Here is a 14,912-nt window from a genome sequence, read left to right as displayed (position 1 = left end):
TTTATTATTTCACCCTTTCTTCCTCTCCCTTTCCCTTTCCCTTTCCCTTTTCCTTTACCCCTCCTTTTATTCCTCTCGCATAACATTCTCTGGATACTTTTCAATTCAGATTCTCATATAGATTTAAAGTTCCAATTCCTAAAAGAAAAGAGATTTTAGCAGGATAATGTGGAGGAGATTAGGGATTACGATACAGAAGATCACGTTTGAGTGGGTATGAGTTCTGCTTCCATTAATAAATAGAGAATTATAGAGAAACATCATACTGAAAAGAGATGATGTACTCAGAAATACCCAGTTTAAAATATTTTGGTTAAACAGCATGATAAGTAAGATCCCAGGAAAGTACATCAATGAGCTATATCCATATATCGTGAAAATCAAAGTTATTGGAAGATTTTCTCTGTTGTATAATAGGATTCCGTAAATAATGGAGCAAGTTATAGCAAGACTGGTAAATATATATGAGAAAGACATAGTAAGACGAGTAATGTCAGGGTTTAAGACATACTTGGATTTAAGATGTGGAAGAATGGTTGAGTAAGTACCAATTAACATAGCCAGAGTTATATTTAGCCAAAAAGGTCCATAAAGATCGCTACGTCTGTTTTGGTCGAGATTTTTACAGTAAAAAAGCTCAAAGCCATTTTCAAACAAATCACTTTGTCCTTTATGCGGAAAAACAGAAATTCCACTAATTGCAGGATTTTTTGTATTTGTAATAAATGTACTGATATTTTTCAATATACTTTCTTTTGAAAATGCGGCTAATGCAATGTTAATTAACCTCTGCTTGATTTCTTCAGTGGTGACGTCAAAGTGTCCTTTAAGTACTTGCCAGTTAACTGGATTAAACCATCCAAGAAATCTAGAGACTAAATCCTCGCTTTCTGCTCCCTTTTGAGTTTGACTATCCATATAAGACTTGCCCATTTCACCACCTATAGAAGCTCCTGGCTCAAGCTCATCGAGTCTACCCAGATAGCCAGAATTCTTCAAAAGCTGAGATTCAACGTGAGTTTTCCTATTAAAAGTCTCAAATTCCAGCTCTGAATCTAAATTTACAGTTTCTATATTAAAGTTTAAGTCATCCACATTCATTATTAACAATATAAGCTGAATGGTATAAAAGTAGTTGGAAAATTCAAAGTAGGACTTCACAAGTTATTTAGTTCGTTTTGAAATGACTCAATCAGTCCTGTAGAAAAATTTCTTCCAGTTAAGAAAGTTTCAATTAAAGCAGTCTTATTATTGAGAGTTAGTACCCCTTTTTATTTTTGTTGATTTAGTTTGAATTAAAATATCTCGGAAAAACTGAATTCCTTTTGTTCTAAATTATTCCACAAAAAAGTATCTAGAGCTTTAGAAGCGTTACTCTCTTTTCGCTTTTCTTTCCTCAGACTACTTTGTTCTCTAAAAAAAAAAATACACTTTTTAGCTAATTTTCCAAATTTAAATATTAAAAAAAAATTAATTTTTTATTGACACGCAATTGAGCGCCAAGATGTGGGGTACCATAATAAAAGTACACGTAATGAGTGAAAATGCATGCGAATTGCAAGTGGAAGCAGTTGTAAAAGAATTTGCATGCAAGCAGAATGTGTACAAAATAGGGAAATGATAGAGAAGATAATTAAGTGTTGGTAAAAATTTGATAAAAAAGAATTAAGTTTGTTGTAAAAAGAGAGAACTTGTATGTAAAATATTGGAGTGAATATAATGGAACTGGGAAAAAAGAAGTAAAAAAATATTGGGAAAGTAATAATGGGTAGATAAACACAAGATTAGTGGTAGAATTGAAATATTTGTAAAATATTTAAGGGATGTTGTTTCCATGATTGAAATTGGAGACGATTGAATTGCTAATATTATCAATATTATTAATCCTGGTTCTGAGAATGACTTCAATTGTGTCATTCTCAGAAACATTGTAATCATGGGGGGAGAGATTGAGGTCAATTTCAGAGTCTTTATATATGAACATTACATCTGTTACAGAAATATTAACGTTTCTTGAGTAGCTTTCTGCCAATCTTGAAAAGGGAGTGCTCATAGATGCGTTAAACCTGAGTTTTGGAAGATATGGAAAATGTACAGAACCAACCAAAAAAAGAGAAATCCATATTTTTTGCGAGTATTGAAGCGTTTTATAGCCGATTGCAAACAATACAGTTGGCCCCCTTAGTATACCATAGTCGATTGGAGATAAGTCTGGGATAAGTCTATCTTTGATTCCATATCTAAGAATGTATAGGTCAATAATACCTTCATGAATAGATGCAACATCTCTAAAATACCTAATGAGTTTTCTGAAAGGAGCTGTTATTGGAATTCTGAATAGACTTGTTGGAAGACTGTTAGATGATTCAATATTTCCAATTATATGGATTTCTATGAGACTTGGTGATATTGAAGCTACACTTTCTGGAAATGTCTGCAAGTTGAGTAATAGTGATTGATCAGTATTGGACAGCTCAGTTTCTTGTGAGCTTTGACCTGGATTACTTGATAGATTTGAATTGGAAAATTGAGTATTTTCGCTCATATCTTGGTTATTGCTATTAGTAATACTAATGCTACTTCTAATAATGCCTCCATTTCCATTACTACCATTAGCATTATTGTCAATATTACCATCACCAATTCCATCTCCACTATCACCAGCAGTACTACCACCATTAAAATCATTTGGGAAACTAATTGTTTGGCCGGAGTTTTCTAAAGAATGGATGATTTCTTGACTAATTTGTTCTTCTCCATCATTTTCATGATTTTCATCAGCGTTATAGTTAATTCCTGGGGGCTGATGGTTTGTGAAGTTTTGGGAAATTACAATTGTCTCAGGTTTTCTTCCAGAAGCTCTTGAGATTATTTTCGCAAGGTTAGCATTGGAATGGTTGGTAAAGATCATTTTCTTCACTTTAGGCGTATAAGCAGCTAGACACTGGATTGCAATCGGAGGAATTCTGCAACATTGAGAATAAAAATGAACAAAACTGCCGTTAAAATCTGAGTTAAACATTTCAAAGTGATTGAACTTCTCATCAGAGGTTTGAATAACTGAAATAGATTTAGCTTTTGATAAAAGCGGATAAAGTTGACCAAGAATTGGTAAGTATAAATCAGATTCAAATAAGGTCAAATTTTGAACATAAGAGTTAAAGATTGTACGACAGCAGTGAGTTCTGCAAACTAATCTGAAATTTGAAAAGTCCCTTAGAGGTAAATAACTGCATATCTGAGAAAGAAGGTTCACTGAGATATTTTTGTTCGTATTCTTTTTATTAAGTGAAATTCCTAAAGCAGAACATCCATTTACTTGAGAATCATTTATTTTTACAATGTTCCTAGATCCAAAGTATGGAACCATTGTATATTTACTGCAAACTTTAACTAATCTGGTACTTCCTATGGTTATATCATTCGGAAATTCCTCTTTTCTTTTTGATCCACAACAATTAAGATCTTCGTCATGGATTTTCTCAAAAATAAAGTCTTCTAAATTCTTCTCATACAATTCAAGGTCGCTGTATTTACTTTGAAAGACAATCTCTCCTCCCTGGGTCCATTGATCGGCAGCTTCATTTATAGACACTCGACTTTCAACATTGGTTTGATTCTCAGTATTCATTTCATCATTACTACTTTCATATTCATTTTCGTGGGATCCATCAACTAATTTTGCTCCAAGAACCATAGAGTTAGCGTTGATTAGTCCAATCAAAACTTTTGGATTAAATGCTCCTTTAGAGGTTATTCCCGGCCAAATTGCTTCACCTGCATAAGTATTTGGTATATTTTCAGCTAATTCTCCATTTGTTTCAGTACTCTTTGGAATTATTTTTCTAACTTTGATATACTCCTCTTCTGGAGATGAACCATTTAGAAATATCCGAACCTTGGTTTCCAGAGCAAGAATAAGCATTTCTTCATCATTCAGCACCTTCTCAATGTCATCGAAACTACTGGAATTTTTGGACTTATTGCAATTATCATTTTCAGAATTAATAAGTCTTAACCATGAAAAGTAACATGAAGGACAAGAAGTAGAGTTATAAAAGGGATTAATGAAAAGCGGTGTTTGAAAGAGTCCAGGATTCATCTTAAACAAATTTACAGTTGAAATCTTTAAGGTCATAAAGAGTCCAACACGAAGTGAGTTCATAGGAAAGTATCTATTCCAATTCTTTGATTCAATCAGTTTCACTTGTTCAACCTTGGAATTTGTTCCAGCGTTAATTTCTCCTCCCTCAAGATCTTCACCAACTAAACTATTAAAGTATATACTTTTCTTGACATGGTTTGAAAATTCAGAAAACTTTTCTGTCAACAAAATTACCATTTCTTTTTGAGCAGACACATTTATTCCAATTCTATCCTTATCTTCATGCGTACATGAGTGTTTCAGTCTCAATGGAAAGCATAAATAAAACATGTCATGTAGGTGGAATGCATCTTTTACAGTATGAAGGATATGTTCAATATCTTCGCAGCTAATCCAGTTGATTGGTGTAGATAATGGAAGGCTATGACTATTTACACTCACAGTTCTACAAAGGAACCACTCAATTTCTTCTTTGGTTTTGTTATCATTATTTGAAGATGGTTCTGATTTCAAGAATGGATCTAATTTACTTTGTTCACAGTTTTCTTCCACTAGTTTGGGTTTCTTACACTCTCTGAAACTTTGAAATGTGAACTTAGAGTTATTATGAACAAAGATGTCATTGATTCCAACAAGTTTAAGTAACTTTTCAAATACCAGTTTCAAAAGTTGTGAGACGTACTTCCCTTGATCTTCTCCAGAGTAAAGTGCCAGCTCTCGTATATCACAAGGAGTGTACATTACACTATATTGGTAACTTGAGCTGTTTTCAGGGGTCACTTTTGATAATTTGAAACTTTCTGGGATTTCCAAACATAAGTAACCAGTATTAAGTATATTTCCTGTAAGTTTTTCATCTAAAAATTCCTTCCATCCTTCAATTTCTGGTTCAATACATAAATTACTCATTATTTATTTGACAAATTAAGCTATCCAACTTTCAAAGCTTCATATAAGAAATCTTAATATTCAGTATTTATTCAACCAATAGTTATTAAGTTTCTCAGTAATATATTGGTAAGAATTAAACAACCAGCTTTGGGTGTGTGGGATTGGTAGATCACATAACTTTTAGATTATTTAAATTTTGAGAGCAGTTTCCACAATCTCAAATTTGTGTTCCAACTTCCAATTACTACCTATAGAATTTACCAAATCAATGCAAGAAGTTTTCCTCTTTAATCTATATGTTCTATCTATCTATCTCACGCTCAGAATACCTTTTTATATATAATATTTATATAAACGTTTGAAATGTAACGAGAATAAGTCAGAGTCGATTGGGCGGGAAAGCCCAATTTTAGTATTATTCAAATTTTACGTGTATTAAGAATATAAAGATTAGACGTGCTTATGTGAAAATTCTAGAGAAAAAAATAAGAATTGGGAAAGTGAAGAGACGAATGAGGGATGCAAAGAAAGAGTGTGTGAGAGTGAGGAAAAGGGAGCGAGAGGGAAAGAGAGAAATAAATATAGGGAGGGGAGGAGTGAGGGAGAAAGAATGAAAGAGCGAAAGAGTGAGAAAGTGAGAGAAGAGCTGTGGTTGAGCTATGTAAATATAAAGAATTATGATGACTAGAACTTATCATCTATTGACATTGAGCTTTCCAGTGTAGTACATATTATTAATGGTGGTTTGTCTTTCAAGCATTTCTCTGTAATCATTAAGTTGATTACAAAATTCATTCTTTGTTTTGAGATCTTTGTTAAGCTTCACATGGTACTTATTATAAAGTGCAAGGAACTTAGGGTGTAAAAAGAAGAGGAAGTGTGAAAATAATGATAAGGGTTGGAAGGAAGGAATGAATTGATTAGAGAAAAGTAAATTCCAGTTTTGTTTAAGGAAGAGTGGCTTCAATTAATGATGGAATTACGAAAGATTTCAACTTACATTTCTGTTAAAGTATGAACGAAGGTTCGGACAAGAAAAATGTTGGATAATCCTACTAATATCCTTGGTAACTTGAGTTATTTTGCAACTCATATACTTTCTGAAATTCAGATTTATTCTTGTTGAATATATTTAATACATTTTAATGTCATGGTATTTTTAAAAATCAATATTCCCGCCTAAACAGAATTATAGCAAGGCGGGATAAAATGTGCATAAAAATGGAAAAAAAGGGTTTAATATATACATAAATAAACTTGGGGATTTACTTTTACTATAATTGATACTTATTTTTGCTAAAATTAACGCACCCACAAATGATCAGTGGCTGAAAAGAAGATCATGAGGAAAAACAATTCTTAAGGAAAACAAAGCAATGTGAAGGTCGTTGGTATTTCGGTAACGTATTGAAAAAATTCCTGTCTCAAATTGCATGCATGCAATTTTCAACTGAAAATTTAAAATGGAATAAAAAAAAAGTGATTGGGTTTACATTTAAAAATAATTTTTTAGAACAGAAAAAAACAGTTTTTTTCTGAAGTTAATTAATAAATTATATAAAGTATTAGTATATAATGTTTAAATGGTAACAAGCCAAAGAAAGAATGGAAGTGGTGTTTTTACGATGAGCTTTCGTCTTAGGATTTAATGGCAAAAGACAAATAACCTGTATGGCCCCTCATTGGAAGTTGATACCTTAGACCTTTTGTAGGGAACTTTTTTGAAGATCCTCTAACAATTCCCCAAGGTTTGTAAAGCACTTCAAAAGTTCTTATGTGGATATATTTAAGCGAGTTAAGTTCATTGCAATTCTTGGATACCTGTTCAATGCATGGTGAGAAAATAACAATACTTGCTCCTTTTTGGAGAACTTGGTCCGCATGCTTAATGGCAATCCATGGAGAAGGAAGATCAAGAAAGACTCCATGAATAACGGTTTTTGTAACATCTAAAAGAGGAGATTTGAAACCATCTTTACATACGTCTCTATGTTGGCAGACTACATTGGAGATGCCATATTTTTGAAAGTCTTGGATAGATTCCAAGTGGCGTTTCTGATCATACTCAAAAGTATAAATAATTCCACCAGGATTTGCTGACCTACATAATGAAACAGTAAGTGACCCACTTCCAGTTCCAGCCTCAATAATATTCTTTCCAGGGGAAACATCCAAGAGTACGCATATTAATGAAATATCAGCCTGGTAGAGTATTTGGGTACGATGATTGAGCGAAATTGAAATAAGTTCAGGACAAAGTTTCAAGACTACTATCCACTTTGATTTGGATGTATCAAATATTCTGCTCCCAAAATGTCTTCCAATAATATCATTATGCAGGAAAACTCCGTTTCTGGTCTGTGTTCTTCCATTTTCTTCCAGAAAAACCTGTATGACCATCTCGTATCCTCCAAACAAAACCACCAGGTCTCCGTTCTTGCATTTCTCATATCTTTTTCTCCGGCCACAACTCCAACTCACTACTTTACCTCCCTCAAAGCTTTCCTCCAAATCGTCCAGCGATGCTGATACGTTTCTTAAGCTTGTCAACTCCGTTATTTCTTCATCTTCCTCCTTCTTCATTCTGCCCTCCTTATTAAGCAAGCTTCTGAACACAATTACTGGATATAGGCCTTGAAAGATTCAAATCACGCAGAACAGAATCAAAATATAGCCAGTTCTTCCCAATTTTATTCTTAAAATCTTTATTTCTAGTCGGGTTACAAGTTTATCAAAGTTGACTTGAAATAAAATTCCAGAATGGCGCCAACCACTGCCCGCCACCAAAATAATTATAGTAAGCAAAGATTATATGTAGGAAAAAGAAGAGGAGAAAAATCGGAATAATAATTGAGCTTTGTTGGACCTTTTAAGACAAAGAAGGCGGATCAAGGAGGTTTGAGGATCACATAGAAATATTTGTTTCTTTCTTTGTGGAGTTTGAGTTTGCTCAGCGAAGTATAATAATAAGAGGAAGACAAAGCTATTGTTTGTTTGGAAGAACGGATTGATAAAATGGACAATAAGGATTGTGACAATATTGATGAGGATGAGTGGTATGCAGGTTTAGGAGTAGTTCCAATATCATCAGAGAAGACGTCTTCATCAGCTCTGATTCAGGGTTCTACAATGGCAGCTGAATCTAATATAGCTCATGGGGCTGACCATAGAAGCAGTGAATTAGCAAGTGAAGATTTAACTAAGCATGGGCTTATATCTGGAGGAAAGTATCATGGTACAGATGATATTTCTATGTTAGATATTGGCTTAGGCCGTGAGTTGAGGCATTTCAATCAAAATCAAAAAGAAAACAATACATATACTAGTACCAATCAAGAAGGCTTTGATTTACTGTCAAGATCAGGAACTGTTGGATCGAAAGCTAGACATGAAGGAGAGGATTTTAATGATGAAGTTCAAGAGAATGAAAAAGGCATTGCTTCAACTACAATACTAGAGGAGGAAGAAGAGGAAGAGGAGGAGGATCTAGGAGGAGTAATACTCGCAGAGGAGGTTAATAGCAAGAGTTATACAAACATTCCCTATGGTAAAGGCGTGTCAATGGTTTCAAAGACTAGTAAATCTGTGTCGTTTGTAAGAAGGGACCGAGTAGTATTCCTTGGATCTCCCCCAGAATTACCTGAGAGAGTGAATCCTGATTCAGGTACAGGAGGAGCTATGACACGAGTGGGATCAATCATTGTTATTTCTAACTTAATGTGGTGGATTAATGATATACATGTACGTGAGCTGGCTACAGAATTTGGAGCTATAAGAGCAGTAAGGATAATAGAGAGACCTAAGGATGGAAGATCTTTGGGGATTTGTTTGATTGAGTATGTTAATTCGGATAGCGCTCCAAAGGCATTACAAGGAATTTCGGCAAGTTTTGCAAGTAAGTTTGAGGGCCGTCCATTATATGTGGTCCCTTTACCTCTCCATGGAGAGTTACATATTGCTTTGGATAATATTACTCCTCATTGGAGTAGGGGTGGAGTTATTACAGAGGAGATCCTGGCAATGATATGCCAATTAGTTGGAGTAGATGTGCAGACCGCAGGCCTAGAGATCCAGCCAGAGACAGGTACCATCGTTGGTCTTGTACAGCCTAGATTTGCTGATTATGCATCATATTATTTCCCTGATGGTACTCCGTCTTGGTTCCCTCCGTTATATGTTGAAGCACTTAAGCACTTAAAAGATTTGGTTCCTCCATCTAGACTTCAGAATAGATCAGCAACAACAGTTTCATCAACCAAGCATTCCTCATCCAAAACAAGGTCCAACTATAACAATAATATTAGTAATGGCGGTAATACAGCTTCAAATTATGTTAATATGGAAAGCGATTCCGATCCGTTGAATCACTTGGATGAAGACTTTGGAGGTGGAGCTAATGCTGAAATGAAGGATTCAACATCATCTTACAATAGTACTCATCATACAAACTCTGCTTTGGGAGACCATTCAAATAAAGGATTAAAGAAAGGCCATGATAGTAATTCGGGGCTAAATTCAGGTGGTAATTATAATAGTGGTAATAGTAATAATCAAAGTATAGAAGAAAATTACCAATATAGTACTATTGGACGTGGATCTAAGTCTGTTAAATACGAAAATAGTTTATCTGAACACTACTCAGGAGGACATGGCGTAGGGGGTGGTGGAAGTAATAATGGAGACATTGTTAATTCATTTAGAGATGATGATGAACATTTCTCTGCAGGTGGAGTGTCAGGATCTGGATCTAGTGGACAAAATAGCAGAAGATTTGCTAGCCAAAGACGAGACTATAGAGAAAGAGGCTGTGAGCGTGAGAGAGATAGAGATCGAGGAGATCGTAGTGAAAGAGGAGAAAGAGGGGGAGATCGAGGAGATCGTGGAGAAAGAGGAGAAAGAGGGGGAGAACGAGGAGATCGTGGAGAAAGAGGTGAAAGAGGTGAAAGAGGTGAAAGAGGAGAAAGAGGGGATCGGGATCGTGAGAGAGATAGAGATCGAGGAGAGCGAGGTGAAAGGGGAGAAAGAGATAGAAATAGGGATAGAAATAGGGAAAAGAGCGACAGAGATCGGATAGATAAGGGAGATATTAAGGTTGAGAGATCTGAAAAGGAAAAGCACAGAGAGAAGGATTGGGAGAGAGATAGGGGCGTAGATCAGGAAAAATTCTCAGCAAATAAGGGATCAGGAGGTTCTTCAACAGGAGTTTCGAATATGAAGGAGGGTTTTGAGAGAGGGATTGGGGGAGGTTCCCATAGTAAGAAGTCTTCAGGAGGGGTGGGTACCACCGCAGGTGGAAATTCTTTGGACCACGGAACATCCAACAAGTCTTCCTCAAAGAAGCATAGATCTTCTAGCGAGAGCTCCAGAAGTAGAAGTCCCCAAAAAAAGTCATCTTCAAAGCACGTTAGGAAGGATTTGGGTAAGTTTTCTGCAAATTCGTCAAAGGAAAAATCATGGGAAGGCAGAAACTCAGGTGGAGGTGGTGGTAATAATGGCTCAAGAGGGTCCAAGAACTCTTATAGAGAGAGTAGATCTTTAGCAGAAAGAGGAGGATGGGAGAGGAGGAGCAATAGACGATGAAGGGCACGAATAAAGAGCTTATCATTTCTTGAAGAATGAGTCTTATATATTAGTTGGCATTATGTATGACGACTAGAAGGGTTGTACTACTTTTACTACAACTATCATTACTTCCACCGCCTAAATATTACGGTTATTTGATTTTTTTATTGGTCAATATAAGAAATCTTTAATTCAATATTGGATAAGTGCAAAATCCTCCAATATTAGATAACTATTATATATATATTAAAATAGAGAAATCTTACGGTAGCTTTAATGTGAGGAAGCAAGGCCTAGCTATTAGATTAGGTTAAATTTATAAATATGTAGCGTAAATTAAATAACTTGAATCTTTTCTTTTCGTATATGGTATAAGTGAAGGGGGGACCTAGAGTTAAGGTTTGATGATTTAGGAATTCTAAATTCCGGCTTATGGCATCTTGCGAGCCTCATTTGACCTCAGAAGCTGAGCAACTCATATTGAAATATTACAGGATTTAAAAAAACCAGAAGACTTTTTAAGGGGAAATCGATCCACAATGCATACAAAAGTTTCGGCGCCAAACTCAAAGAAAAAAAGCTCAAAAGAACCTACAGCTACAGTCTAAAGGATGTTAATAAAAAGTACATAAGGAACTCCAATACAAATTTTGTATTGGTTTAAAGGCACTGAAACGATCTTAAGACTCTGAGCATTTGGAATTCTTTCGATTGGTTGAACCCAGGAAAAATGAGCTTCAGTTATAGATAAGTCTAAAAGATGTGAAGCCAGAAGCTCTTCACCCTCTTTAAACAAATAAGAAAGCTTGATTCTAGCCCAAAAGCACTCTTGCGGTAAATTTTTTTGAAAACCACTTTTAAAGAATCCGTATAGTTTCAGTACAGGAACCACTTGGTGGCCATTGGCCACACTTACAGTATCGGAGGAGATTCCTAGAGAATCAGCGCAATCTCTGTTGTTCTGAAAACCCAGAATTTCACCTCTTAAGTAAATATGTGGAAGCATTTTTTGAATAAGCAAAATGGGCGGGAGCCTCCCCACACTGGCAAGTAAGTGCATGCATTCATGCACTAGTGTGTCAGAGCTGACATTCCGCCACAGACGGGATTGCAGATCGGCAGAAGTATTTTCAGAGAATTTGGAGTAGCTTTCTGCTGAAGAAGACGAATTGCTGTGACTGAAAGATGAGTTTCGGAGATAAATTAGTGAAAAGGATGATTTTTCTCCTGGTTTGCGAGGGTTTTTGAAAAGAGAAGTGAGAATATCGTTGGGGTGTTTTCTCAAATTTAATAAAAAAATGTTTGCAAGGTTATCAGAACTAACCTTTTTTTGAACAAGTTGCCATTCTAGCTGGAAAAAAGTGTTAAAGTCCAGAATTTTGAAAAGAGTAAGAGCATTATCAATAAAACTTTTTTCTATAAGAATATTGAATTTGGGTATTTTCTGGTCTAAGGCAAAGAGCAGAGTCTTTTTTAATAAGTCTGAGCTTTTGTTAACAACTCTTTGATTATTTGACTCGTCTTTTGTCTCCAAGAAGTGCTCTATTGTATATTTCATATGAGAAATAATAATTTTCAGAGCTATCTGTTTAAGCGACCAGTAAATTTGAATGATAATTTGGAAAGTATGCGTGGAAATAGCTTTTGTAATATTTGCAAGTCCAAATAAAGTCTTAAGGATGTCCACTAAGTGGCAAAGAGTTTCAAAATGATCAATTTGGTGATCATCAGTTTCTTTATTAAATCTTGAATTGAAGCTTTTTGAGAGGAATTCATTAATCTTTAAGATTCCTAAAAAATATATACTTGAAAAAAAACAGATATTGGAGTTGTTGATGAATTTAAAGTTGGATTCGATATTTTTTAAAGTTGATCTGAGTTTAATAACGAGGTTTTTCTGGAAAGATAAGGATGAATTATTATGGTCTTCCAAAGCTTCATTGGTTCTTAAAAAAGACGTGATACAGTCATAGAACTGGATAATATATACTAAAATATTAATCCAAACACGACTCTCAAGAGTATAGAGCTTTATTGACTCAAACATCGCTTTGGAAATCTTGTATCTACCAATAACTGCAAAGTATTTTGCATATTTGTAGATGTTGGTGACGTATAAGCACGGCAGAAAAGACAAAATAGTCTCTTCAGTGTGTTCTTGGAGCTGTATTTTACTCTTAAATGCTTCTTTTCTCGACTTTAAATCTAATCTGTGAAAATAGAGGCAACAGAAATAGAAATTGGACAAGAGTTTGGTAATTTCTTCATGATTAAGATTACAGTTTAATGGGAGGTCATTTTGACCATCCAAAAAAGCATACTTGTATAGGTTTCTAAGTATAGTCAAAAACATAATTTCAGGATTATTGCTAGAAGATAAGCCAATTCTTCGGTACTTATTGTGCTGAGTAATCCATCTAGGAGCTAAGCCAAAGTATAAAGTCTTTAGAGTCTGTTCTGACAAAATTTTCATAAATTCATCTAATTGTGAGTTACTTTGACAAATTACCCATTCTAAAAAGTTTGAGCTTAATTCTCCTATGAGATTTTGATCTTTGATCTCAAGTTGATGGTCATTTCTAACAAGAGCAATCAAATAATGGGATTTACAGAGTATAAAGTTAAGCAAAAAGTAAGATTCTAGAAGCTTAGTATTTTCCCCTTGGAAGGGTTGGAACGTTTTAAGATCTTTGACTTCCTCTAAAAAGTGAGTTACAGAAAGTACCAAGTTGATAAAAAATCTCTCATTGTGTAATTTATTAGTACCAGAAGTTTTCCCCTCATCAAGTTCCAAGCCAATGTTAATCATTGCGGATAAAATTGAAATATACTCACAAACTCCGTCATTTGAGCAAAAGCATTCTTTTGGTAGATTTACAATAAAATTAATGAATTCTTGGACTATTTGATCTAAGTTAAAAATGAATATGGTTTCATCTTTAATAATATTGTTATCAACTTCAATATCATTATTATTGTTTTCTTTCAGCTCAAATCCCCATATAAACAATACCTGACCCTTTTCCAAGTAAATAGTCAATATAGATTTCATTGCTTGGTTCAAGATCTTGAAAAGAATGGACTCATTCTCTTCGTTAAGGTATTTATTCAAGTTGTTGCTAAAGATCTTAGAGCTGATTAGATTCCAGACACCTCTCATCCATTTCATATGATCAAGCGAAACTAAAGGATGATATAATGAAGTTTTAGTCATAGCCTTAAAACCATTTTCAATAAGATTATAATATGGAAAATAATTAATAGTTCCAAGTAATTTCTCACTAAGTAAAAGGCTCAATTCGTCCTTAATCATATTATAACAGACAACTTTGATATCCTGGAACTTATTTGGGATATTATTAAAGATTTCAAAAATGATCACGAGAAATTCCTGCTTTGAATAATCACAAGATGTTTTAATATATTGAAGATTCTCACCAGTTGCAGCAATTTCTCTGCTAATTTCGTCCAAACTCAAATTCTTTTCAAGTTGGCATAATTGATCAACAATACTCTTTACGGCTTCCTTTGAGTGAATATCTTTAATTGCAAATTTGAATGAGCTGAGCATCTTCATAACCACAAGATAAAATTGACAGTTGTTATATTGTACCATCAAAGAAAGTAAGTAGTTCAAAATCTCAATATCAGAGTTGATTAGAGAAGACAAGATAGATGGCTGGCCTAGAGGTATCTTATCTTTTCGAATAGGATACTCATCTTGAAGAATAGCATCCAAAATCTCCAGTTGAATATTTTCATTCCAATGATATAAAAGTTTAATAACTCCACTACCAATTTCAGAAAGAACAGGTTTGTTTTCAGAAATCCCATTTCTACCATTTAGAATGTATTTGACGTTCTGGAAAGCAATATGCCTCACTGTGGGGTGGTTTGTTTGAATAAGAATCTCAATAAGTTGTTCCCAACCAGACTTGATTTGAGCTATATTCTGGTTTCCATCCATAATCTCAAGCGTCAAACAGTCGCCAAGAGTGTTAATAAGTGTACACAGCTCTGAAAGCTGTAGTCCTGGTTTTCTAAGCTTGCTACATACTTCCAAAACTGACATTTTACTATAGAGAATTCAATTTGCAAAACTTTCAAGCTTCTTTACAACTACCGGTAATGAGCTTCTTGGAAAATTCAAGTTGTCAAATCAATCCAGCTATTCTCATCTCTCATAAACTCTTAAAAGAACAGGACTTGATTTGATTTCAATTATTTTCTCCACCTTGATAAATTTGTTTCTTAAAAAGGCGCCAATTAGCCACGAATGGTCTAAATTATACATATATTAACGGTGGTATTTATATTATATATATATATATAATATAAATACCACCGTTAATAT

The 14,912-nt window shown here is 34.4% G+C and overlaps 5 protein-coding genes across 5 annotated transcripts; 1 reads left to right on the top strand and 4 right to left on the bottom strand.

The window, feature by feature from the left end:
- Positions 1–138: 138 nt before the first annotated feature.
- On the bottom strand, positions 139–1,101 carry ELE39_002277 (Yip1 domain-containing; the record flags this gene model as incomplete). Its single annotated transcript, XM_067345127.1, has 1 exon — positions 139–1,101. The coding sequence occupies one exon, from the start codon at positions 1,099–1,101 to the stop codon at positions 139–141; it is 963 nt and encodes a 320-aa protein (XP_067200663.1).
- Positions 1,102–1,816: 715 nt separating this feature from the next.
- ELE39_002266 (ubiquitin domain at the C-terminus) lies at positions 1,817–5,014 on the bottom strand (the record flags this gene model as incomplete). Its single annotated transcript, XM_067345116.1, has 1 exon — positions 1,817–5,014. The coding sequence occupies one exon, from the start codon at positions 5,012–5,014 to the stop codon at positions 1,817–1,819; it is 3,198 nt and encodes a 1,065-aa protein (XP_067200652.1).
- Positions 5,015–6,634: 1,620 nt separating this feature from the next.
- Positions 6,635–7,579, bottom strand: ELE39_002255 (tRNA adenine-methyltransferase catalytic subunit; the record flags this gene model as incomplete). The annotated part of the gene is made up of 1 exon (XM_067345105.1): positions 6,635–7,579. One exon carries the CDS (start codon positions 7,577–7,579, stop codon positions 6,635–6,637), a length of 945 nt encoding a protein of 314 aa, XP_067200641.1.
- Positions 7,580–8,011: 432 nt separating this feature from the next.
- ELE39_002244 (RNA binding RGG repeats plus RRM domain containing) lies at positions 8,012–10,576 on the top strand (the record flags this gene model as incomplete). Its single annotated transcript, XM_067345094.1, has 1 exon — positions 8,012–10,576. One exon carries the CDS (start codon positions 8,012–8,014, stop codon positions 10,574–10,576), a length of 2,565 nt encoding a protein of 854 aa, XP_067200630.1.
- Positions 10,577–11,162: 586 nt separating this feature from the next.
- Positions 11,163–14,630, bottom strand: ELE39_002218 (uncharacterized protein; the record flags this gene model as incomplete). The annotated part of the gene is made up of 1 exon (XM_067345068.1): positions 11,163–14,630. The coding sequence occupies one exon, from the start codon at positions 14,628–14,630 to the stop codon at positions 11,163–11,165; it is 3,468 nt and encodes a 1,155-aa protein (XP_067200604.1).
- Between the last annotated feature and the right edge of the window lie 282 nt (positions 14,631–14,912).

Source organism: Cryptosporidium sp. chipmunk genotype I (genome assembly GCF_004936735.1).
Source record: "Cryptosporidium sp. chipmunk genotype I strain 37763 chromosome Unknown contig_25, whole genome shotgun sequence".
Classification (NCBI taxonomy): domain Eukaryota; phylum Apicomplexa; class Conoidasida; order Eucoccidiorida; family Cryptosporidiidae; genus Cryptosporidium; species Cryptosporidium sp. chipmunk genotype I.
This window is presented reverse-complemented; position numbering and strand designations above follow the sequence as displayed.